This window comes from Sceloporus occidentalis, unplaced genomic scaffold, assembly GCF_023333645.1.
Source record: "Sceloporus occidentalis isolate IW3139 unplaced genomic scaffold, rSceOcc1.0.p SCAF_2, whole genome shotgun sequence".
NCBI classification, from domain to species: Eukaryota; Metazoa; Chordata; class Lepidosauria; order Squamata; family Phrynosomatidae; genus Sceloporus; species Sceloporus occidentalis.
In genome coordinates, this window is record NW_028316982.1 from 267,268,985 (window position 1) to 267,296,551 (window position 27,567).

General features: G+C 41.4%; 1 protein-coding gene across 1 annotated transcript in view; it reads left to right on the forward strand.

The window, feature by feature from the left end:
- Window positions 1-27,321, forward strand: part of GAB2 (GRB2 associated binding protein 2) — a 176,194-nt gene extending 148,873 nt beyond the window's left edge. Inside the window, exons 3-10 of the mRNA XM_089512955.1 lie at window positions 9,584-9,824; window positions 15,732-16,312; window positions 18,262-18,356; window positions 19,149-19,431; window positions 21,377-21,467; window positions 23,123-23,225; window positions 25,145-25,270; window positions 26,599-27,321. Coding sequence (XP_089369081.1) covers window positions 9,584-9,824; window positions 15,732-16,312; window positions 18,262-18,356; window positions 19,149-19,431; window positions 21,377-21,467; window positions 23,123-23,225; window positions 25,145-25,270; window positions 26,599-26,742 — 1,664 coding nt within the window. The 3' untranslated portion in view covers window positions 26,743-27,321. The remainder of the gene's footprint in view (window positions 1-9,583; window positions 9,825-15,731; window positions 16,313-18,261; window positions 18,357-19,148; window positions 19,432-21,376; window positions 21,468-23,122; window positions 23,226-25,144; window positions 25,271-26,598) is intronic.
- Window positions 27,322-27,567: the final 246 nt, after the last annotated feature.

Genomic DNA, 27,567 nt, shown 5'->3' on the forward strand with positions numbered 1-27,567 from the left:
TAAATCTTGACCCAAGGATAGGGTTGCCATGAGGTGCCCATGAAAAAAATAATAAAAGTGGACCTTTTCTTGTAAGATGACTTATGCTACACCTTTGGTCTATCTCATATTTATCTCAGGACTCACCTACAATGCAGAAATAATGCAGTTTGATACCACTTTAACTGCCATGGCTCAATGCTATGGAAGCCTGGGATTTGTAGTTTGCTCTGCCACCAGAACTCTCTGACACCGAAACTAAATATCTCACAAAACTACAAACCTCAGAATTTCATAGCATTGAGCCATGGCAGTTAAAGCAGTGTCAAACTGCATCATTTCTGCAGTGCAGATGCAGTCAGAGACGGCTTGAAAGCACACAATGAGAACAAATAAGAGAAATTCCAGTTAAAACGGGCAATGATGGGGCATAATGGCCGCTATTTCTCTGGACTTTAAAATGATAAACATGGATGGGTAAAGGGCTAGTGATTTTCTACCACAATGACACATTCCATAGCCTGCATTCCCTCATCTCATAAGTAGCTGCACATCTGTTTACAGTATCTTTTTAAAATGACAGAATCAAAGCATAATTATGAAAGGTGGCTTCTTGCATTCTGGGAGTGTTGCATTTTGCTAAATGGTTTCTCTCCTTCTCGCCCCCACCTTTCTCGAAAGCAAGGGATTTGAGACCTTTGTGTGCAATCGATCTGTGTAATGATCTATGCAAAGAGAGAATTTTTATCCTTAATCTCTTGCAGACATTGTTAAAGATAATGTTAAATATTGATCAGCTGTACATTTGGGCACAAACTAGGCAGCCAGAACCACACATTAATGCTCCTTTCTCTGTCTTAATAGAAACCTGCAGTATGCTGGGGAGGGATTGTAGGAAATGCCATAGACAAGTCAATTTTTATACCCACAAGCAAGGGATGTGGGGTGTCTCTCTAACCCACTGCTGTTTCTTCTGACCACCAGCATACTCATCTCTTGCTATGTGCTCCTTTTTAAAGTGGAAATGCCAAAGTATGAAAGCAGGACCTTCAACTGTGTGTCATGTTTACAAATTTAATAACCTTTATTTATTTATTTATTTATTTATTGAAAGTATTTGTCCCCTATCTTTTATCCAAAACATCTCCCAGAGCAGCTTATAAATACAGTAGTTCATTTGACAGTCCCCTGCTGTAAACTGAACCCTACTCTAATATCATCAGATAGAGGGCAGGGCATAAATATTTTGCTCTGATAATTATTTTGCTCTGATATTTTACTCTCATAAATTAAAAGATTGTTCTGGCCACTGAGCCAATGTGGCATAATGGTTTGAATTTTAGACTAGGACTCTGGAGACCAGAGTTCGATTCATCACTCAGCCATGGAAACCCACTGGGTGACCTTGGGCAAGTCACATAATCTCAGCCTCAGAGGAAGGCAATGACAAACCCCCTCTGAACAAATCTTGCCAAGAAAACCCCATGATAGTTCACCTTAGGGTCACTATAAGTCAGACATGGCTTGAAGGCACACAACAACAACAAAATATTTAACATTCTCCCATAGAATCATATAGTTGGAGGAGACCACAAGGACTATCCACTTCATTCAAACCACCCCCGACAGATGGCCATCCAGCCTCTGTTTAAAAACCTCCAAACAAGGAGACTCCACCACTCTCCGAGGGAGTACTGTATGTTCCAGTGTTGAACAGTTCTTACTTTCAGAAAGGTCTCCCTAATGTTGAGGTGGAATCTCTTTTCCTGTAGCTTGAATCCATTGCTCCAGGTCCAGTTCTCTGGAACAGCAGAAAACAAGATTGCTCCATTCTCAGAATGACATCCCTTCAAATATTTAAACAGGGCTATCATATCACCTTTTCTCTGTCACGGAAAACAACCCAAAACTATTCAGTATAACTAAAATAGAACCCACAGTCCAATAGACCGAAAGCCATTCCAAGGTAATTGAATCTCAAATACGTGTTTGAAGCAGGGGCATCACTAGAAGCTGCAGGCTGCAGTAAGTGACACCCGAATAGGAGATTACTTCAGTGCTCCCCAAATGTCTGCCTTGTGGCAGAAATAGGCTGTGGCATTCACCTGCATCCCTTTAAAACCCTAGAACTCAGCAGAAGCAAAGAGAGGAGTGGAACAAGACTCAGTGAGTGGAGAAAGGAGAAGCCTCTGGTTAGGGGGATTTTTTTTAATACTCTTTTTAATTTTTCTTTTAAAAATATCTTACCAAATTTTCGTTTTACTCACATGAAACTGTAAATGTAAATTCATTTGGGTTGTGCTTATGACAATTAATCAATCAATCTTTATTTACAGTCAAAAGACCCGTCGAGGCATACAATAACTTAGAAAACATAAGTGGAAAGGCTGCATGATATATAAACCAGTATAAAATATTGTGCTTATGATGTTGTAATTTAAAGGCATGATTTTAATTTCACTAGTTGCTTTATGTCACAAACGATTGCCGTTAAATTTAGTGATATACGGGAATTATGATTTATGAGTAACATTAGTACAAAAAACATTACTAAAGGTTTTGTATGGTGTGGTATGGGAGGAGGCCAATGGGGGGAAGTGACAAAGTGCATGCGCCAAGCTTAAGCCAAGGCTGCATCTGCAGTGCAGAAACCATGGGGTTTGAGACTGCTTTAACTGTCATGGCACCATCCTATGGAATCCTGGGATTTGTAGCTTGATGGGGCACCAAAGCTCTCTGACAAGGGAAGGCTAAACATCTCACAAAACTACAAATGCCAGGAAGCCATAGCATTGAGCCATGGCAGTTATAGCAGTGACAAACTGTATTATTTCTGCAGTGCCCATTGAACCTAAGGCACCATAAGTGTGCTTTAGTTATGTATTCATTAGTGTCTTTTGCAGCTCAATGATTCTAAGATTGCAGATTGATTCCTGCCTCTGCCATGAATGTGTTAGTTGATGGGTGAGATTAATTAACCATCTTTTGATCACTTATAACTGTGTTCCCAATTAACCGGACAGCAGAGTTCTAAAATTTAATTATTTTTAGCATAAGTGCTTTCCACGGATGGCAGATGTTGTGTCGTGTCAGAAGAAATATTCATTTCTACTTCTCTCTTTTTAAATCTGTCAGCCAGTGGGGACGGCCTCTTTGAAAATGGTGACCTGAGAGAGAGGAAAATCGAACAAAAGAAAAATGCTTTACACTCACATGCACACGCGCGCACACACAATCATTGCTCTTCACATGCAGATTTTAATCAATTAATTGACCTATGCTATTCTTTGGTGGCAAAGACTGTGCAAGAAGATGAGTTCATTACCAGTATTGAAACAGTCAAAGAGTTCACATATCTTAGATTAAATATGGATCAGACCAGTCAAGAAATTAGAAGAAGACTAGGTTTGGGAAGGGCAGCTATGAAAGAACTGGACAGAATCATAAAGTGTAAAGAAATACCTCTGGTTAATTTGGAAGACTTCAGTTTTGTCCTGGGTCTGTTCAAATTGGTTATTCACACAACTAATGATGCTGATCTTTAAAAAAACAAACTTGGGGGGAAACCCGATATCAATTATCCCATTTTGTTTGTTTTTGGGCAGTCCCTGCCAAAAAAAACCTTAATCAGGTTCATTTGGGATGTGTGTGAACAACAGAGATTCAACTTTGATTCATCCTGGATTATTTTCACTGTCTGAATAACCCCTCAGTTTTTTGTGGGGTTTTTGGGCTCTGTGGCCATGTTCTGGAAGAGTTTAGTCTTGAGTGATGAGCAGGGTGTTTATCAGTATTGATCATACCAATGAGGAATAGGTTCCCTGTCAGAAATCCCATTAAGTAAAGAAATAACAAGCCCAGGATTATTCACTACTGAGGCTGCCTTTCAGAGAAGTTCATCAACTTCAGCTTGTGGAACCCCTCTGAAGGAGAGACCCGCAGGTGCTTCAGTCATGAACAGGTCTTGCAAACTGAGGGTTGTAGCTGCCTTGGTTGAATCAATCCATTTGCAATGCAGTCTTCCTCTTTTCCTACTGCCTTCCACTTTGCCCAGCATTATTGTCTTTTCCAGAGAACCATGTTGTCTTGTGATATGTCCAAAGTGCAATAATTTCATACAGTTTCTTTCTGTAGAAAACTGTACTTTTTGCACAGAAAAATGCTTTCTACACAGAAGTTTTTACTGCTCAGACAACTGTTTTCTCTGCAGAAGATACGTTTTCTGCTCAAAAACAGCCCACATGGATTTCTACAGATTCATTCATGGAATCATAGAGTTAGAAGACACTCCCAAGGGCCACCAAGTCCAACCCCATTCTACTATGCAGGAAGGCACAATAAAAGCACCTGCAACAAATTGCCATCCAGCCTCTGTTTAAAGACCTCCAAAGAGGGAGACCCCACCACACTCCAAGGGAGCGTGTCCCACTGTTAAACAGCTCTTACTGTCAGGATGTTCTTCCCGGTTTTAGGTGGAATCTCTTTTCCTGTAGTTTGAATCCATTGCTCTTTGGAGAAGCAGACAGCAAGCTTGCTCCATCCTCAAAATGACACCCCTTCTAATATTTATCAGAAAGATGCTCTAAACAGTATATAATGGTTGAAAGCTGCAGAGAATACTTTATATTCTCAGGTAATGAGGAGAAAATTAGTGGGACTATGTGTTCTTGTCTGCGATTATGAAATGAGCAAAGCTTTAATAGTCCTTCCTGGGCTCCTTAGTGATAGGATGCCATGTGCACCAAGGATCTCAGTTTGGCAAAGACAGCCCCAATTTTACTATTTTTTCTCCCACTTTTTCCTGGTTTTCGTCTCCTTCTCCCCTTTTGTCTTCAGCTTCCTTCAATTGCTGTAAACATGATGGGGCTTTGCTGAAAAATACTGTTTTTCCATGCAGAAAATATGTTTTCTGCAGAAAAATAAGAGCCCTCATGGACTTCTGCAAAGACTAATTTTTCAGAAGGTTATCCTAGACAGTGTATAAAGGTTGAAAACTGGGCAGAGTGCTTGGTATTCTCGGGTAACAAGGAGAAAACAGTTGGGGTTCAGGGTTCTTGCCAGCAGTTACAAAATGAGCAAAGTTTTAGTGGCTTCCTAAACCAGCCTACTGATTCCAGATGTGGTTTGGGATACTGTCTCATTGATTGTGTTGAATTACAATCCAACTGCCAGTCCTTTTATATTCTTGGCTTGGGATTGGACCAGGCAGGAAGGCATCTTGTCCTTCTCCATGGGCAGCAAAATGCCATTTATTTCATGATGCACTTGAAGTAAGTGCCTGGCAATTCATGTTTACAGTAGGCTTTCCATTAAACGATTGAATTTGAACTCCAGCCTGGATAAGCCTCAAATGGACTTCACTTGAACCTTTTGGCATTTCCGTCATCCTCATCTCCATATACATAACCAAATGCATTTGTTTTTTCACAATTTTGTATTGGTTGCCAGCATGTGACACTATACTTCCATAATGTAATAAATGCAATGTGATTTTCAAATATGATGCACAGTTCAATATGCAGATAATACAGATTTATTATCATTCTCACTGAGATTTATTGATCTACCAGAGTAAGGAATGACTTCCTCTCACCTGATCTTGTAATAAGACTTGCACAGTTTTCTCATACCATTCTCTATCTCTGGAAGTCAGAATGACTAAATTGAGGCTATCATACTTTGGCCAGATCATGAGGAAAAATGAATCATTAGAAAAGACAATGATGCTAGGAAAGATAGAAGGCAGTAGAAAGAGAGGAAGACTTTATGCTAGATAGATAGACAATTAGGAAGGTCACGAATCTGAGTTTGCAGGGCCTAAGCAGAGCTATGGAGGACAAGGGGTCTTGGAGATGTCTTATCCACAGGGTGACCTTGAGTCCCGGTCGACCCAAACACAGTTAACAACAAACAACAATTTACAATGCTCAACCAGAAAACTCTAGTGCCTGACCAAACTACCAAACTCCAGGTTTATGAACGTTGCAGGCATAGCAGTTAAAGTGGAATTATTGCACCATAATTGTATAGTGCCAATACTATACATAATTGTATAGTGCCAAAGGGTCCCAGATCTGAAGACTTACTTTAGGTGTCCTCCACCAACACGACAGTTGGTGGATTTGCCCATACACACACACACACACACATACACACAAGAACTACTGTGGTGGAAAAATCATCTAAGAAAAAGAAAGGAAAAGTAGAATATTTAGGGGAAGGAAGGAAGGAAAATAAGAACAGAACACACGAAGAAAGAATGAAAAACAGAAAAGAATTAAAAATTAAGGGGGGAATACAAAAAGAGGGAATTAAATTGTAGTCCTTGAATTGTTGCTTTCTTCTCTCTCTTCCATTTTTGCTGATTATGCTGTTGGCCTTAAATTAGGAAGATGGAAGGGAAACAATATGCATATTTGACTTCTCTCTTTTTTATCAGGTATTTCATTTAAAAACAAACAAAACAATGCAGCTTCTTATTTTATGCCATGGTCACTTCACTGCATAAAATATGCCAGTCCACATCTTAGAAAAAACCTTTGCAGATCCATGGCGATAAATGCCAAAGGACATCCAAGAGAGGCCACTGGGAGAGTTGTCAAGCTGAGCTGCAAGGAGTAGGAAAGTGTGAAAAGGCCTTTTAGGCCTCAGGGATGCACTGTGCTGCCAAATATTTTGTTTTCATTTGCCATCAAGTCAACTTTGACTTAGAGCCATGATGGGAATGAAAAACCTCCAAGAGCCTTGGACATCAGTTGCCCTGCTTAGTTCTTGAAAACCCAAGGTGGGGGCTTCCTTAGTTGAGTCTTATAATCATCCCGTTTTTGTACTGCCTTAAAAGGTCTTAAAGTAATAACATTGCCTAAAAAAAGGCCCTAGCCTCAAAAGATAATCAGTATGACACCTGCATCTAGCATGTTCCTCCCAGATTGCTACTCCATAGGTCAACCCTTCCCAACCTGGTAAGCATGAAATTGACATGCTCACTGGGGATATGGGGAGTTGGATGATGAAATAGGGGGCATGCTTGTCAAATTTGAAGATGACACCAGATTCGGAGGGGTAGCTAATATGCCAGAGGACAGGATCAATTCAGAATGACCTTAACAGTTTAAGAATTTGTGCCAAAACTAAAAAAACAAATTTCAACAGGGAGAAATTTAAAGTACTACACTTAGACAGAAAAAATGAAATGCACTGATATAGAATGGGTGACACCTGGCTTGATAAGAAGTACATGTGAAAAGGATCTAGGAGATCTAGAAGAGATCTCTGGAAGAGACCACAAGGGCCATCCAGTCCAACCCCATTCTGCCATGCAGGATATCCAAATCAAAGCATCCCCAACAGATGGCCATCCGGCTTCTGCTTAAAGACCTCTAAGGAAGGAGAATCCACTACACTCCGAGGGAGTTTGTTCCACTGTCGAACAGCCCTTACTGTCAGGAAGTTCTTCCTAATGTTGAGGTGGAATCTCTTTTCCTGGAGCTTGCATTCATTGTTCCAGGTCCTGTTCTCTGGAGCAGCAGGAAACAAGCTTGCTCCCTCCTCAATATGACATCCCTTCAAATATTTAAACAGGGCTATCATATCACCTCTTAACTTTCTCTTCTCCAGGCTAAACATCCCCTGCTCCCTAAGTACCAGGTACATTGGCTGATACAAATGGTTGCAGTGCTGGTGGTCTAAATCCTATTCTTTTTACATCCAGTTAAATGGCCTAGATCCATTTAATCAATTGGATTTATCTATGTATTGACTCACCATTCAGCTGTTGGCTTAAATCCTATTAGCAGGCTCAGAGAAGTTCCATTAAACAATTGGATTTACCTTTTCTGTTGACTCACTGTTCAATAATTGATTCAATGGGTCTACTCTAATTGACACTAAGAAACAGGATTTTGAGTCTGTTCCACTTCAGGCTAACCAGTAAGATTTGGGCCAATATTCAGCAAAGAGTGATGTAGCACAACTACAGTATAAATGCATGAGTGTGGATTTACACTCATTTGGCTTCTGAATTCAGGGAAGCCATCCCACAATGATGGGTCTATCAAGGAATACAGTGGATCCTTGTTATACGCTAGGGTTTGGTTCCAAGATCCCCCTTGGATAACAAAATACGTGGATGCTGAAGTCCCATTAAATATAAAGACATAGCAAAATGGTTCCCTTATAAAAAATGGAAAATCAAGGTTTGATATTTGAAATTTATACTTTTTTTAACATTTTCAAAATGTGGATGCTTGAATCCATGTATAAAAAAATCTGGGTATAAAAAATCCATGTATAAGAAGGGTCGACTGTACTTGCATGTTTGGCATGAAGTCCCAAGGCTGGTTCACCACCCAGCCTCCCCAACAAAGTGCTGCAGCTCCATCCTATGGAATCTTGGGATTTGTAGTTTTACAAGGTCTTTAACCTTCTCTGCCAAAACATGCTGGTGCACACAAAATCACAAATCCCAGCATTCTGCAGGATGAAACTATGAGAGTTCAAGTGGTGTCAAGCAGCATTATTTCTACAGTGTAGATGCAGCCCTAGTGAGAGGGGTTTTTGTGGATCCTCTGTGGTTGTTGTTGTTGTTGTTGTTATTTCTTACCCGCCTCTCCCCATGGATCGAGGCATGAGACAACAGCAATTAACAAACAAACAACATCACTTAAAACACATCAGTTAAAACACACTTCAGTTTAAAAGAGCAAATAAGATGTACACATATTAAACCAATCCATATCTTAAATTCATCATTTAAAATTCACAATTTGAAATCATGCATGGAAGCCTCCCAGAAGAGACTGGTCCTTAATGCTTTTTTAAATTTAGACAGCATATTCAGCTGTCGAATCTCTTCCAGCAGGTCCTTCCACAGTCTTGGAACAGCTAAAGGGAATGTTTTCTGACTGACATTTGCCAACCTAGTTTTGATTGACTGGAGTAAATGTCCGCAAGGGGACCTGAGTGTATGGGGTAGGTTATATGGGAGGAGGTGATCCTGTAGGTAACCTGGACCCAAACCTTGTAGCACTTTAAAGGTAATAACTAACACTTTGTACCTTGCCCAGAAACTAATTGGCAGCCAGTGGAGTGATTTTAATATTGATGTAGTATAGTCACTCCTGGATGTCCCATTAATCAATCTGGCTGCCATGTTTTGAACTAATTGAAGTTTCCAAACTTGGTACAGAGATAGCCCAATGTACAGCGCATCGCAGAAGTCCACCCTTGAGGTTACTGGTGCATGCACTACCATCTTTCAGCCCCCCAGCTCTAGGAAGAGGCACAGCTGGTGTATCAGCCAAAGCTGGTAGTAAGCATTCCTGGCTGTTGCATCTATCTAAGCTGTCATTTGGAGCGATGGATCCAGAAGCATCCCCAAACTCATTAGCCCCATGAGTCAGACATTCACAGACTAGATAGACATCCAACAGGTCAGTTCTTATGTGCTTGAGAAGGATGCTGGCAAGGTATATTTGTATTGGTTATGCTAGAGTTTTGGAGAACTTCATTGTTGTGGCTGTCTCTCTCTCCCTCTGGATGAGTATGATGAAGCAGGGATGGTTGTACAGTTTATCCTGACAGCTCTGTTGTTTTCTCTGCACAGATTCTTTGAGAAACATTCCTCCCGTGAGTCATGGTCCCCGGTCCTCCCCAGCAGAGCTCAGTGGCTCCACCCAGAGGCTGTTGCGAGAACGGACGTCGTCGGCACCTTCGCACTCCAGCCAACCCACCCTCTTCACTTTTGATTCACCTTCTAACCATATCCGGACCACGCTTTCCACAAGTGCCCCGCAAGACTATCTCTTCCTACACCAGTGCATGAGCAGGAAGTCAGAGAACGCCAGGTGGGATTGGACATCCTAGGATTCTTATAAGAGATGGGCGTTGGTTTCTATTGGACATTTTTAAGTGTACTTTTGTTGTTGTTGTTGCATTGCTGTCTGTTTTGGAGCGATTGCTATACATTCCAATTGCCCCAGTTTGGCAGGGCCAATCCTGATTAATATTTTGCCACCTACTTTCTCAGATGCTTTTAAAATGGAGACACCAATGCATAAAAAAAAATCAAATGCTGTAATTATAATTGGAAGTGGCTTCACTTTCTCTCTCCTCCCATTTTATTCCTTCATTCTGACTTCAACTGCTGCAAGCAGAGTTCAAAATGCAAAAGCAGTTTGTGCCCAGCTCAGCAAAGGGAAAGAATCTTTCCCTTCCCAGTAAGCTCAGGCAAAAGCAAACTGCTGCATCCTCTCCTTGTTTCTTTGTTCTTCCTCATTAATAACATTGGCCATCTTGAACACATTCTGATATTGCTTGACCACCGGTGTCCTGCTTTTCATCTGTGAAATGTTGGAGGTATAATACTGGTTTGTTCATGTCCTCCTTTTTCCCTACAAGAAGGTCTCAAGGTAGCTTTTGATAACAAGAAATACAACTGTAACACAAATGGATAAAAACAGGACTCTCTGTCCTTCCAATGTGTTTCCACCAAACAAAGCAGATTACAACCACAGCAAACAGTAAAAGCAAACAGTGATAAAAATAGTATGAAAACAACACTGCATATGGCAAATAAACTGTTCAGGTTTTTCCAAAGAATTCCACCCTTATGCAGAATTTTGGGAGAGAGGAGTGTGTATTCATGGGCCACGCTTTCTTCCATGTTTTCCCACCACGTCTTATCCCACTTTTGTCTTATCATTGAAATCCAATAAAGAAGCAAAGGCGAAGTAGCCACACAGTGGCATTTGACTGGTATCTCTAGGCACTTTCTGTCTAGAAGCACCATAACAACCAGATCCTATCTATGTTTACTAAAATGAGAAGCCACAGTGTTCACTAAGGCTTAATACCAGATAGCTGTCATAGGATTTTAAGCTTTTCTATGATATTTTGGGGGGGGGGGAGATGACTATAAACTGAGAGTGTTGTTCTTTGGTACTGTTGGGAAACAATTCCATTTTCAGGAGTTGTCTGCACAGTATCATGAAAGAAACATAATTGGCAGCGGCTATCTATATTTAATTCCCGTATCTGTTTTATTTAACTGTTATGTCCCCACCTCCCTGCTGTCACACTGCAGAATTGATGCAGTATGAGACTGCTTTATATGCAATGTCACCATCCTATGGAATCCAGGGATATGTAATTTGACACACATTTGTAGTTTGGTACCTTAGTGTACATGCATAATACTAAAACCCATGCCTGGAACATTATGGGAAATTTGTAATGCATTACACATTCGGTGTTATTATTTTTACATTTCTTTTGCAGATAATGCATTACTCCCAGACATACTCATTCCTCATGAGTAAAGAGTAAAATAACAGGTTCATAACATGTTATTTATTTACCATATGTATTTATTTATTTTATTTAAAAAAAAACCCAAAATATTACATACAGTCCTTCCTGCAGCAGTTGTTTTTACAATGTCCAAGCTCCTCTTGAATGGTCTCACCCACTTTTCACCACGGCTGCTGCCACACTGCAAAAGTAATGCATTTAAACACTGGTTTAACTGTCATGGTTTGAGTGTCGAACTACGACTCTGGAGATCAGGGTTCAATTCCCATTTGGCCATGAAACCCACTGGGTGACCCTGGGCAAGTCACATGCGCTCAGCTCAGGGAAAGTGGCAAACCTGCTCTGAACAAATCTTGCCAAGAAAGCCCCAAGACATAGAATCATGGAATCGTAGAGTTGGAAGAGACCACAAGGACCATCCAGTCCAACCCTATTCTGCCATGCAGGAAATCTCAATCAAAGCATCCCCAATAGATGGCCATCCAGCCTCTGTTTAAAGACTTAGGGTCACTATAAGTCAGAAACGACTTGAAGGCACACAAGAACAACAAAGCAAGTTCTCTTGCATATGCCATTGTACTTTTGGAGCAATTGTGTAACATCCAATTCACAGCTGTGTAACAATACATTTGCAGCACTAAAAACTTAGATGGTGCATAACTATTTTTCAGTGACTTCAGGCAAAAACAGGCTTGTGGTAATAAGAGACACTAAGCAGGGTTATTGCAAGATACAAAATCAGTTGCACAATATTGGGATTCACCAAAAGGATGTTGTAGCACAGACACCACTTAATACACTTGAGTTTACACTCTGTAAACACGTAGGATCTTAAGCAATATTTAAGGCAGTCCATCAGTTCAAGCGCTGTCAGGCAATTTACATCGTTCAACAAAACACACATCTTTTCTTTCCCATCTTTCCAGGAAAAGGACCATGCAGTGTTTGGATGGCAAAAAGAAACCATCTCCATGATGTACAATCAGAGCGAATGTGATAGTTTTATACACAGCACCACCTACTGAAAAAAGAAGCATAGTACACTTTAAGCGTCCTGCTAATTTTCCACGAAGTTTCAAGAACCAAGAGGAACAAGGAGCCCTTCCACACCACACAGTTATCGCGCAGTGACTCCACTTTAACTGCCCTGGCAACTTTGCATGGAATCCTGGGGTTTGTAGTTTGCTGAGGCACTGGAGCTTTCTGGCTGAGAATTCGAAATACCCATCTCTGAACTGTAGTGGTTTGAGTGTAGGACTAGGTCTGCATCTGTACTACAGAAACAATCCAGTTTGACACCACTTTTAACTGTCATGGCTCAATGCTGTGGGATTCTGGGAACCATAGTTTTGGATGACATTTAGCCGCCTCTGTCAGAGAGTTCTAGTGCCACAGCAAACTACAATTCCCAGAATTCCATAGTATTGAGCCATGGCAGTTAAAGTGGTATCAAACTGAGTTATTCCTGCAGTGCAGATGCAGTCTAGGACTCTAGAAATCTGGGTTCGATTCTCTGCTCGGCCATGGAAACCACTGGATGACCTTGGGCCCCCAGAAACCCCCATGATAGGTTCACCCTAGGGTTGCCATAAGTGGAAAACAATAAGAAGATACACAACAACAAAATGCAAATGCCAGCATTTCATATGTTGTGATGCCAGTTAAAGTGGAATCATAGCACTATAATAGGGCAATGTGGAAAGCATCAGAATGTCAAGTACTAGATGCTGGTCACATGCAATGCTTATGGGTTTCCTCCAGACATCTAGCTCCTTGCTATTGGAAATAGCCCTCAGGACTATAGCTTGGCAAAGTTACTTTCTTGGACTGTACCTTCCAGAAATCCCTTCCCAACGTCATGGTTTAGAAATTGTTGTCCAAAAGGCAACTTTTTCAAGTTCTTCTCTGTACTAGAAATGGACAACATTCCTCACATGTTCTTATGTGCTGGAAGTCATGAGAGAGCTCTAAGAACCATTATATTGTAAGAAAATAACTGTATATTCTACAGCAATTTTAAAAAACTAGCAATACATTGGTATTCTTAGCTATAGCGTAACTTGCACTTCCAGTTAAACGTAATACTTTACTGGAAACATATTTGGGGGTAGCCATGTTGGCCATACCGTATAACTAAACACAATAACATCCAAAATCCACAAAACAGTGATATCTTTATTGGCCAATTGTGGATTTTGGATGTTACCATACTTTATAATATTTTACTGTTTTTTCAATGTATTTTGCCATAACTTTAATACGGATCATAGTGGAAGGGCTATATTCTGGAACAAAATTCCTGCATGAGTAGATATTGTATAATTATACAGTGTGCCATCCACATTCACTGGGGTTAGGGGTACAGGATCCCCATGAAAGTGGGAAAACCGCAAATAAAATACCACTATTATTTAAACTTGAGAAAATACCTATCTAGTAGTCTCTAGGTCCTCCAGTGCAACTCCATGGTCAGCATCTGCAGAAGGTGGCCATAGAATCATGCTGGAGGACTTGCAAATACCTAGAGAAGTACTTTCTCTAGTAATCTCTAGGTCCTTCAGTGCAATTCTGTGGTCAATATCTGGCAGAATTGCGTGGGAAGACCAAGAGATTCCTAGAGAGAACATATTAATCAAAGCCACAAATGTGGAAGGATGACTGTACTAATGTGTCATCTCTTCTGAGAGTGAGAAAACCTTGCTGTTTGATACATGTCAGGGAAATTGGAAATGAGCATGTCAGGAAGCCCTCTGTGAGCATGTTGGCTTTGCTTTTTTTCATCCAGCCATAGCGATGCGCTCGGCTAATTTGCTGCGCAAGATGGAAGAAGGGGTTCTCACCGTAGAGTTGACATCTGGAAACTGGCCCAGAGGACCACGGATGACAGCTGGGGAGGGACCAAGAGTACGAAGCGAAGGCAGATTATGGCAGCCTTGAGTCACAGCTGGATTCCCATGAACCCTAGGGCTTTCCCGTGTTTAAGAGAATTTCACTCCTACATCTGTCTTTCATTAATAATTTAAAATACACTTTACTTCAGATGGATTTAATGAAGGGTTATAAATAAAACAAACCGCCCTGAGACCCCTCTGGTTGGGACCCTTCCAGAGCATGTCATCATGGTTGTGGGGATAAGTATGAAGTCTACATCTCTTTCTTCCCTCTCTAAAATACTATAAATAATAAGTAGGTAGGTGAGTAGATATCACAGAGAGAGAGAGAGAGAGAGAAGCAAACAGACCAGCAGACTTTTGAACTTTCAAACCACAAATTTTGTTTCATTCCATTTTTTAATCAACTTTCTTTCCTTCTTTCTTCATCTTTTTTTTGGGGGGGAGGGGGGTTAAAAACAGGGTCTGCATGATAATATGTAATAGAGAATAGAAGATGTCATAGAAAATATGAAATAGAGACCAGTGTGATGCAGTCGTTTTGAGCACTGAATTACAACTCCGGAGACCAGGGTTTGAATCCTGGCTCAGCCTTGTAAATCCACCAGGTAACCTTGGGCAAGTCACACTCTCTCAGCCTCAGAGGATGGCAGTGGCAAACCCCCTCTGAAGAAACTTGCCAAGAAAACCCCATAGGTCACCATAAGTCAGAAATGACTTGAAGGCACACAACAGCAACAACGACATGAAAATTTGTAACCATTGCTATATGCTTTTCCACAGATAAGTGCATTTATGTACAGTATACATTTTCTCCTGAAGTGTACGGATAGGAGGAAACGAGTAGAGAAATACATACCTTTAAGGAGAGATGCAGTTTAATGTGGGCATTTTTGTATGTATTTTTTAAAAAAATCAACTGGAGAACTACATTGCAAAATTCGGAGAAATCCAAAAACTTGAAGAATAATTGTGATCTGGTTGGCACATTCATTTGGGAAAATGCAAATTTGCTCATTTTGCTTTAAACCACCCACCAAATGAGTATTACCTTATCTCTGCCCATTTCCCCTATACTCTCTTAATTGTCTTCTTGCTCTCCTAGAGCAAGGGTTCTCAACCTTTGATCCTCCGGCTGTTTTGTATTTCAGATTCCAGAAACCTCCATCGACATGACCAGTGATGATGGATTCTGGGAGCTGTGGGGCAAAAGGTTGAGAGAGTGTAGTTACATTCTTGGTTGCTTCTCAATCCTGCTGCTGGGAATTGAGAAGTTTCTAGGGATCCACTTGCACTATAAACGTATTTCACTTTGATGCTAGTTTAACTGTTTTGTCCATCCTCAGAGAATGATGGAAACTGTAGTTTGCTGAATTGCCAAAAATTCTCTCACTTGAACTCCAATTTTCACATTCCAATGGGAGACAAATAAACAGTCTAAAAAAATCTGTGGTGACAGTTGCCCCATAAATTACCCAGTGACCGAATGAACAGGACTACGTCTTCCTCATCTCTCCCTCACCTCTTCCTTTTTTTTCTTCTCCATTTTAGGAGCGCTAGTTTTTCACAAGCCACAAGGTCTGCCTTCTTCATGAGAAGCGACCCATCTGTCCGGAAGGTCTCTCAGGGGAACGGACACTGCGTAAATGGGATGGGTGGTCAAGTCCATGGCTTCTACAGCTTGCCCAAGCCAAGCCGGCACAACTCGGAGCTAGGGGACGGCGCCTACGACCTTCCGAGGAGTTTTGGATGCTATGCCCCCACTAAAGCAAGCCTCACAGGCTCCGAAACGGATAGCGAAGAGGTCTACACTTTTAAGACCCCCAACAACACCCTCTGCAAAGGCTTTGGGGAGCTTTCGACAGACTCTTATGATGTCCCCGGCACCCCAGTTTATCAGATCCCAAGGACATTCACACTGGACAAGAACCACAATGCCCTGGCGGTAGCGTCCAGTGAAACTCCTGCCACTCCTCCTCCAAGGCCTCCTAAACCAGGACAAGCAGAGTCCCGGTGGGGCAGCCCTCAACAGCGACTGCTGGACAGTGAAGGCCTGAGCATGGGTCCAGTGGCTGCAACCATTCCCAGAAGGAACACCTTACCTGCAGTGGAAAACGGCAGGCTACATCGAGGTAAATATCGCTTCCTGGGCTGGGGCAGTTATTATTATTATTAACCTTTATTTATGAAGTGCTGTAAATTTACACAGCGCTGTACATGCAATCTTTTTAGTTAGACGGATCCCTGCCCTCGGGCTTACAATCTAAAAAGACATGACACAGAAGGAGAAGGGAGTGGTGGAGGGAAAGGGTAAGAGGTCCAGCAGTTCCTCTCTACCTCCAAGGCCTGGACCAAGGCAGATGGACTGGAGGGAGGGCTTGGCTTCACAATGGATGATTAATCATTTTCCAGGGAAAATACATACTCTCAAGTAGGATAATGCATATACAGTACATAGCAATACAGGAAATGGTTTGATAAACAGGCACCAAAAGAACATCAAATAGTAAGCGACAATTATGCAATGCCTGGGAAGGCTTCTCTGAACAGGATGGTTTTCAACTCCGTTTTGAAGCTGGTTAAAGAAGTGATGGCTCTTGCTTGTGGGGGAAGAAGGTTCCAGGAGTGAGGGGCAACTATTGGATAGCTCAAAGGTGGCTATTATTTTTTATTCATTTCATATGCCACCTTTCTCTCAAGCTGGACCCGAGGCAGCTTACAAAAGGTTAAAAACAACAACAATAAAACAGTACAATTTTAAAGCAGAATTAAAATGCCACATGAGTATAGCAAGCTAAAAATGTAAAATACTTCAAAATGCTACCGTATATACTCAACCATAAGTTGACCTCATTTACATTTGTAAATACTAATCTTAACTGCCCAGTCACATTCATTTTTACTCAGCAGAAAGCTCCACCAATTCAGTTAAACATATACCCAAGTAAACATGCCCATCACTGCAGTCTTTGAATGTTACCTTGCCTGTAATAAGCCTGGTATAAATTCTTTCAGAGGAGAGGCTAGACAAAAGACTTCTGCATGTTGCAGCTCAGGTTTTGCAGTCATATTGACTTCCAACAGTGGAGAGACCACTGTAGTATAAAATAATGGATGGAACAAAAGTTGAAAACAAATTAAATAAGCAATCAGTTTAAAAACATTAATTCAAAATAATGTTAAAAGTACATAAAACATACAGGGGGTTCTTGGTATCCGTTGGGGTTTGGTTCCAGGATCCCCTGTTGACACCAAAATCCATGGATGCTCAAGTCTCATTAAATACAGTGGTATAGTAAAATGGTATCCCTTATATAAAATGGCAAAATTCAGGTTTGCTTTTTGGAATTTATATATTTTTAAAATATTTTCAAGCCATGGATGCTTGAATCCGTGGATAAAAAATCCATGGATATGGAGGGATGGATGTAATAGCAAAGATAAAAGTGCAGCACACCCCATTAAAAGACCTTTCTGCAACTGCTAGTTAACATCCAAGGCCTATCTAGATTAGGCCTATCTAGTTGCCACCAGAGGGAGAGGGGGTCATCCAGACTATTTGTGGAAAGGAATTTCATAATTTGACGAGTTTATCACACTGGGCTAATTTTGGCATTAAAGAGAAATTAAAGTGCATTTGAAGCATCCCGCAAATAAAACAAAAATGGTGAGTAATTGCATGAATGATTATCACATGCAATTGCGCAAATAAAGTGATATCAGAAATGCATTGTCGCTGAAATCTTGAAAGTAAAAATATGAGTGTTAATTAAGTGGCGGGTTTTGTGCGACGTGTGAAATCGTTTCGCACAATTGTGCAATTTTTCCAGAATATTCATGGGATATACTCCCAATCTTCTTCGTGTGATAAACTCCTGTGAGCAGCCACAAAAAAGGCTCTCTCATGTGTCCTCACCAGATGTGCTTCCGACCACAGTGGGGCTGAGAGAAGGCCCTTCTCCAAAGATCTCAAAATTCAGGCAAGTTCAAACAGGGCAATGCAGTCCTTCATACAGCCTGATAAGGTGTCTTGATAACCTTTATTTTCCAGTTCAGTTAACTAAGATTTCATTAATTTCAGCTTCTTCCTGCGAGACCTATGAATACCCTCAGCATAGCAGCAGCAATGCAGCTCAGTCAGCAGAGTCTATGAATGTTGGGCTTCATTCATATCTGGTGAGTATTGATGCTTGCTTAGCTCCCTGAAGGTGAATTTCTCTTATTTGTACCCTTTGTTACAACTCAGGTGTGTATCTGCACTATCCAGTTGTATATCAGTTTCAGACCACTTTAGGATGGAGCCAACAGTGATGGCTCCATCCTAAAGAATCCTGGGATTTTTAGTTCAGGGAAGTAAACTAAAGATGTCTAGCAGAGCGTTTTAAGGATCTCACTGAACTGTAAATCTTGGAGTGACTTAGGATGAAGCCGTGGCATTTAGAGAGGTATGAAACTGGTATAATTGCATAGCCCAGATAACACCTTTTTGGTTAGAGGAAATTGTTCTCAGTTTGCCTTCTTCCTTAGCTTTCAGCATCCACAGGGTGACCAAATGTCATAACCACAAAGGAGGACAATGGAGAACTGCAAAATGTTAGGACATTTAAGAACAATGTAAGACATTACAAAAGAAAAGCTAGAGGTGGCAATATAAATGTAAATTCATGCTTCTTAGTCTTGGTCAAAATGGAAGACATTTTGGCATTCCTCCTGGACAGAAGGTTGACATGTAGGACATGTCCTGGAAAAGGAAAACATCTGGCCACCCTGACCATCCACTATGTGCTTGATTTCAAGCTATTGCCTGGAATCCTAGGGACTAGAAACTTCATTGTTGTTTTAACAACTTAAATTGGGGTTTCTGAGAATGCTACCTTTCCACAGTTTTGGAGCTCCCACCATTCAGCCTCTCTGAATTTTTATCTTTGACCTCCGCTGTTTATACTTTGCTTCCTTTTCGCTTCCCAGCAAAACAAAGCTACAGTGGCTCGTTCTCATAGTGCTGACTCGGAGGACAACTATGTCCCCATGAACCCGGGGTCCTCGATCCTGCTGAGCATGGAACGATCGAACGACGACTCCCAGAACCTCTATATCCCCATGAGCCCTGGGCCTCATCACCTGGACATGATGGGGATGTCCTCTTCGACCTTCCCGCTTCATAAAGGCAGTAGCAGCTCCCAACCTCACAGGCGGATGAGTGAAATCCAGCCCCCACCTGTTAACCGAAACCTCAAACCAGATCGCAAAGGTAACCCAGCATACGAGGAGAATGGTAGTATTTTTATCAGTCTAGATCAAGTGCCTCTCACACTTTGGCCCTCCAGCTATTTTGGACTTCAACTCCCAGAAGCCCCAGCCAGCTTGATCAACAGTCAAGAATTCTGGGACCTGAAGTCCCTAACATCTGGTAGACCAAAGCTTGAGAGCCAATAGTCTAGACAAACACTCCATGGATGATCAATTTTCATACAAATTGGGTCTCCCTTATCCAAAATGTTTGGGACCAGAAGTGTTTTAGATTTGGAGTTTTTTCAGATTTTGGAATATCTGTAGATAATGAGATATCTTAGTGATGGGACCCAAGTCTAAACACAAAATTCATTTATGTTATGTATACACCTTATATACATAGCCTGAAGGTAATTATACACAGTGTTTTTAATAATTTTGTGAATGAAACAAAGTTTGTGTATACTGAACCGTCAGAAAGCTAAGGTGTCACTATCTCAGCTGTCCACATGAACAGTTTTGGATTTGGGAATATTTCGGATTTTGGAATACCAGATAAGGAAGACTCAACCAGTGCATTGCTAGTGCTCTCTGTATTTAATTGCCTTCTTACCTCATGTTCTACAATCCATTGTCTCTTCCCTTACTATGTACATTTTCATTTGTTGTGTACCTTCCCATCATTTCCAACTAATGTAACTTTAAAGAAAACTTGTCACAGGGTATTCTTGGTAAAAATTGTTCACAGAGGGATTGCCATTGCCTTCCTTTAGAGGCTGAGGGGGTGTGTGACATGCCCAAGGTCACTAAAGGAGTATCTGCACTGTAGATATAATGCAGTTTGACACCACATTAAGTGTTGTAGCTCCATCCTATGGAATTCTGGAGTTTGCAGTTTTTTAAGGTCTTTAGCCTTCTCTGCCAAAGAGTGCTGGTGCCTCACAAAATTACAAATCCCAGGATTCTGTAGCACTACAGCAGTTAAAGTGATTTCAAAGTGCATTATTTCTACAGTGTAGATGCACCTATAGCTGGTTTCCCAGGGACTTAGTGTAACACTCAAACCACTACAAATTCTGGATAAAACTTTATATAGCTGATGAACCAGGCAATAAACTATCTCATGCTCAAAGCTTGGAGAATTTTCGTGTTGATGCTAACATATTAACATGACGTGGCAAACCAAAATTAACTAATGAACAATAATTTGGGTGAAACACCTATAAAATTAATATGTTATGTTATGAATTTCAGCTTTAACTTTCAATTAAAATGACAAAAAGGCCAACATACACACCACAAAATTACAACCCTGGTAACATACTAATAGATACCCAATGTGGTGTAGTGGTTTGCTTGATGGACTAGGGCTCTAGAAGACCAGCATTCGAATCTAGTTCATAGCATAGAACCTAGTAGGTAACTTTGGGAAAGTTGCTCAGCATAAGAGGATAGCAATGGCCAACACACCCCCACCAAACAAATCTCACCAAGGAAACCCCATGATAAGTTTGCATTATGGTTGTCATAAGTCAGAAATTACTTGAAGGCACACACCAACAATTTAATATGGAACATTAGTTGTTACTCAGTGCACTGCCATCACTGTCCTTATAACAATTCAGATAATGACTTTAGAAAATACCGTAAAAATATGAGCAACAAATTAATTTTAATGTGAAGTCAAAAGCTTTCATCCATAGTTTTTTGTGTGTTTTTCAGGCTATGAGGCCATGCTCTTAAGAGTTTGTTCCTGACGTTTCACCAGCCACAGATGCTGGCAAAACATCAGGAACAAATTCTTCTAGAACACGGCCACATAGTCCGAAAAACCTATAAAAATAATTTTAAATTAATCCATTCTGAGGTCTGTTCATGCTATAATAAATGTGCCAGTCTTTAAGGTATCACAGGACCCTTTGGTCTTTTAACTCAGTCTTGACTCAGCTCTCTTTCTGCTTCAGCAAAACCAACACCACTAGACTTGAGGAACAACACCGTCATTGATGAGCTTCCCTTTAAATCGCCAGTCACAAAATCCTGGTCCAGGCCTGGGTGAGTATGCGGTGGGATTGTTTTGTTCAATTTCGTCCCTTTATATTTCACACACTAGACTTGGCTCGCCAAATGACCAACGTACTCAGGTGGAGAAGTACAGTATATGCCTGTATCTCTATAGTAAGGATGTCAATAGAAAAGTCTGGAACAATCTTCCTGACAGAACTGTAGGAGGAAAGAACTAACCAGACCCACCAGGAGAGGATTGTAAGATTGCTGGTATGGGGTGGTATTGATTCAAGACCAGATGTCTGGGGCTGTGCCTTTCTAGAATACAATTGCACAGAGTTTGCAGGTATTCAGTCCTTAACCTCTGTGGACACTGAGGGTTGTTGATGTTACATATGAAAATAAGAATATTTTGTCTTGTGGGTGGAAAGATCAGTCATGTTTGTTTGTTTCCAAGTCAAAAACCAAGTTTCCCAATCATCGGGAAGAATAAGAGGCCAGTGAAAATCTTTCATTTTTCTTCTAGTATTCAACCCCCCAAAGTGTTATAGCAGAATTATTCTGCGGGGGGAAACAATGTGTGTGTGTGTTGTTGTTGTTGCATAATGTGGATTGTGCAATCAGTTGCACAGCCATGCGGTTTGGTATATGGGCAATGAAGTGCAACCATGAATTAGCTACGCTATCTTTACACTGTGCGACTTCTCCATTGCATCTTGGCCATTGTCTGCCTGGCAGTGCCAAACAAACACACACCTGCTTGGTTGGTTACCCCAACAATAAGATTTGTGGCATTCATAGACCCAATATGGAGTCATGGATCCTGCCATGTCAGCTGCCTGTCTCCTTGGCATCCAGTTTGAAGTTTCAGACTTTGCAAGTCTGATTCCTCAGGGCCAGCCCAAGACATTTTGTTAACCAAAATGAGGAACAAAATGGCACTCGCCTCCCACTACCTTACAGATGTTGACAAGATTGACACTGACAGCATTTTCCACCTCTAGAGACAACAAACTAATTCAGGGGGTGCAGGGCAGCCATTTTGCTACCAGTCTGGAAATTTTAATTGATAAATCAATAAACTCACCCCAGTCCCACTCTCCCAAATGTTTATTTCTTCTTCATAAGTAAATGGATGGACTGGGAAACACTATTTTCTGCTTTGGTCAGACCTCACCAGGAATACTGTGTCCAGGTCTGAGCAGCACAACAAAGCTGGGGTGTGTCTCAAAGAAGGTGACCACTGTGGTCAGAGGTCTGGAAACCAGCTTAAGTAGCTGGATATGTTTAGCTTGGAGAGGTAATATGATAGCCATCTAGAAATATCTGTTGGGATGTCATATAGACAATGGACCAAACTTTTTTTCTGATGCTCAAGAGATTAGAACATGAACTAATGGATTTCACCTAAACATTAGGACTGCCTCAGAGGATGGAGACTCTGCATCTTTGGAGGTCTTTAAAAGTTGGATTGCTGTCTTTCAGAGATGCTTAACTTGTGTCTTCTTGCATGGGAAGGGGTTGGATTAGATAGCTCTTGCGATCCCTTCCAGATTTAAAATGCTATGGTTCTAGCCCCCTCACCCCATAGCATCTGCTTCTGAGCCAACAACCTCTCTCTGCTTAATGGTTGGGCTGGCCCTGTGCTTCCTTGATAGTAATGAAAGCATATAATCTCTATTCTTCTTAAATTCCCATTTCAGCCAGGCTTTCAACTCCAACTTTTCCCCGTACTGTCGCCCCATCTCTACCCAGAGCATCACCAGCACTGACTCAGGAGACAGTGAAGAAAATTATGTGGCCATGGTAAGTCTCGTCAGAAAGCATCTCCTAATGCCATGTTTCTTTCCCAGTATCAATTCTTCTTTTTTTCTTATTCTCCTTTCTTGGTTTCTTTTTCAAAATGTGTATTAAAAGTTTTTTAAAAAGATTCACAAGATGCATAAACACATCAAGAAACACACAGGGCACAACGTCCAACATCAACTAGAATAATTGCAACATTTGTTAATTAATAAGTAGATCTTACCATAAAATATTGTGTGAAACAAGTGGACAATACTGTTTATAATTCTGTTATTCTATGAGAATAAATAAGTGGGTGGTCCTTTTTTTTTCTTTTTCCAGATGCACTTACATGGTCAGCATTTCCACAAGCAACAAAGTTCAGAGTCTCTATTTCCAACTATATAGGGACAAATTCATTGCATCTTTCCAATGGTGTGCTATTTCTAATCTTGCTGCTAGGCAGAAAAAGCCAATTAGCTTTTTATATAGAATAAATTCATTTGATCCCAAAAATAGTGTCAAGAAACCTGTTGCTGGATCAACTCCAACCTTCTGGTTAGTAATAGTACATATTTACATAAACACAATGCACCAAAATTATTAAATCAAGCCCACCACATACATGTGATTGATCCAAGATTCTCCTGACATCTCCAACATTTTACACCTAAATCTTTCAGTTCTACTTAACTGCATTGGCAGCTAGGTGGTTTCTGTAGGCCTTCTTCTACTTCATCAGCTGCTGGTTGGGGTGGGGCAGCAAATCTGTTTTGGATTTTAAAATTCAAACTGGCACAGTAACCCCTTCCCCCATACCCCAGCTGTTTTGTTAAAATTCACACAGTTATAGTTGGACTTAGGCAGAATTATGTGTATGTCCCTTTTGTTATTTAAACTGCTTATCCTTAGTTTCAAATGTCACCAAAGTACAGCTGAAATCTGCTCACCTCTTTCTTGCTGGCATCCTTACCCATTTCCCAACTGTGATGGTAGCCACTTTCAAGGCTTTCCCAAAGAATGGCCAGCTGCCCTTTTTATACACATAAAGCATTTTTGACTGAAGCTGCCTCATTTCATGTTGTTCCCAGAGGTGCTCTGGAACAAAATGGGGGCTGCCAGTGGAAATAAGTATGGCCAGTGAGCAAATCCAGCCTATGCTGGATAAGCAGCTCCCCAAATTGTACCCCCCAAAATTGTGAATATGCCCATTGGTGGGCTTGTGAGGTGGAAGGGGCATTTTGGTCCCTCTCTACTTTGAAATCTGTACTCTGCTCAACAGTCCATCATCCCAACAAGAGTGATATGGCCACTGTGATTTCTTTACACTTGAGGAAGTAAAGGAGGGAAGATAGCAACTTGAAGCTCATCAGAGTAGAAATTTGAATCCAGGTGTCCAGGATCAACACGTGTTGGCATCCTGCTAGTGACAGATGCAGATGTAAATTGAGCTATGCATACAGAGGGATATTTTTTGAATAATGTAGAACCAACTGATGGTGGCATAAGCAGAGTTGCATACGTGGGGCAATGCCTTTGGGCATTGCATATTGCAATTACACAGTGGCTGGGTAGCTCCAGGGATACCCCTGGTTTGACCCAGAAGAGCATCTTCAGGGTATGGGGTTGGTCACTTTGGGCCCCAACAGACAGGACAAAATAAAGCTGCTTTGGGTCACTTTGGAGGTATGCTGTTTAAATGACACTCGCATCTTAAGAGGGCAGTTCCTGCGCCAAAGCTGCGCTCCAGTCCTTAGGACTGGAGCATGGCTTTGGCATGGCTTTCGGACTCTTAGGACGCCTGCATCATTTAAACAGCACACCTCCAAAGTGATCTTTATTTTGACCTATCTGTTTGGGCCCTTTGTTTCAACAAAGTGCTGTCTTTTCTTCTTCTTTTTTAACTTTTCTGATTCTTGATCTTCTTGTTTTCTTTTCAGCAAAACCCAATCTCTGCATCTCCCATTCCCAGTGGCACAAACAGTCCAGCCACAAAAAAGAGCACAGGAAGTGTTGATTACCTGGCTTTGGACTTCCAGCCAAGCTCCCCTGGTCCACATAGAAAGGTACCATACAGCCTTTTCCTAAACCCTTTGCCTCAATCCAAAAGTGGAATTGAATCTAATTGCTAGTCCTAACTGGAGTAGACCAATTGAATCAATAAACTTTACCCTTATGTTGACTCATCATTCAGGAATTGAATCAGTGGATCTACTCTGAGTGTAATTCACTCATCAGCCAACATCCTGTTAGTGGGAGACACCGATATAATTTGCACTGTCCCTAAATATGGTGCCACCATTGGAAACATCATGCCATGTCTCTGAAAGTAGGAGGTTGTGGGGAAAGGTCAGAATTATTTTTTCAAAGTTTTATTGACAGTTCCAATTCGCTGAATTTCATAGACTATGCGTGGACAAAGGATATTTGAGGAGCCAACAAGTTGCTATGGAGAAATGATCCCACACATTGTATTGGTAGTGGGGAAGATGAGGCTAAAGAAACAAAAGATTATCATGCAATTCCTACTGGATTATGATTAGTTGAGGTAAAGCAAAAGGAATCCATAGTAACTGCCTAGCCTCTTAGCCACAAAATCCTTTCAGGATCCCTCTTCTGACCAGAATTGGCTTGCTGGTTTGTTGTTGCTGATGTTGTGTGCCTTCAAGTCGTATCCGACATACGGAGACCCTAAGTCAAACCTATTATGAGGTTTTCTTGGCAAGATTTGTTCAGAGGAGGTTTGCAGTACCCTTCCTCTGAGTGTGACTTGCCCAAGGTCACCCTGTGGGTTTCCATGGCTGAGCAAGGATTCAAACTCTACTCTTCAGAGTTGTAGTCCAATGCTCAAACCATTACACCTTGCAGGCATCGGTTGAATTCCCGTTGGCCATCTTTCTAACCATCATCAGTTCAAGACCAAGGCTCGGAGTGTGGTGGAGTCTCCTTCCTTAGAGGTCTTTAAACAGAAGCTAGATGGCCATCTGTTGGGGATGCTTTAATTTAGATTTCCTGCATGGCAGGGGGTTGGACTGGATGGCCCTTGCGGTCTCTTCCAACTCTACGATTCTATGATTCTATGAGAATCTGCATCATCAGATGGAGCTGTTATGATAGAGCTCCATTGTCATGGCTACTTCTGCTAATGTCACCTCCCCCCGAAAACATATCTCTTAAACCAGGTAGTGCTCCAACCACAGGATTTCAGAGATGCTGCACTTTGGGGCACTGGAGAGATCTTTTTGGGGTCTGTTCTTGTTGGGATTCCAACCAACAGGATTCCAGGCTAAACTTAATCCTTTTGTTGGTTTACAACAGCCCAGTCTTTGGCTGGAAGTTACCATTTGGGCACTGGTGTACAACTGACCAGTTCTGTTTTCTTTTCTTTGGGCAGCCTTCCACATCATCAGCTGCTTCAGATGAGAAGGTTGATTATGTACAAGTGGACAAGGAGAAGACACAAGCCTTGCAAAGCACCATGCTGGAGTGGACTGATGTCAGGCAATCTTCAGAGCCCACCAAGGCAGCCAAGCCATAAAGAGGCTGAGGTACAGAGGAACAGAAGGAAGAGTCAGAGACCAAATAGTCTACAGAGACTAGGCCTCCAGCTATCTTCGAGGATTGTTCTACAAGGCCGGGCAGTCTAGTTTCGAAAGCAAATGTAATGTCAGGGGAAGACATGGCCAGTATCATCTGCCAGGGCTAAAAGTGCCAGAGGTCTTGCTGTTAAAGATTTTCTGTTGGAGAAGTGAGCTGGGAAATTCAATGTAGCAATACTGGGGTTCTTGACACCCTGTGTCTGCATGCTTTCAGTCATCGCAGAACCTACCTTATCAGCTGCCTGAATCTGCTCTGCGCCAAACTGATGCCAGTCTTCTCTTGGAATCTTTAACCTCACATCCTTGTTCTGTCTTCTGGCTGTTTACATGGAAAAACATGGCCAACTGTTGGCTCTGGTTATTGTTTTCTGTATTAATTGCAGCTATTCCTATTTCTAAAGCACTTAAGAGCCTTGTGGGGATCAGGGTTGAAGCAAATTATCATTGCTCATCGTCGTATATCAACCTCTCGGCTATGTATGTTGGCTTGAGCTGAAATTTAATTTTCTCTCCACCTGCCCCATTTCTTCAAGATTCTCCTTTGCAAAATTTTAATGGTGAATCCTCTGGGGTATTTTCTAAATACTTGCGTATTGGTGAATATTCAAGGAATATTTGGTATCTGTATCTGATAACCTATGATGTTTGAGTTCAAGGTTTGATGTTTGACAGTATTTGATAGCTGGTGTGCCGTTGTATTTAGTTGTTGACAGAGTGTGGTGTCTGAGAGATTAGAAGATACATAGTTAAGTACATAATGCCCC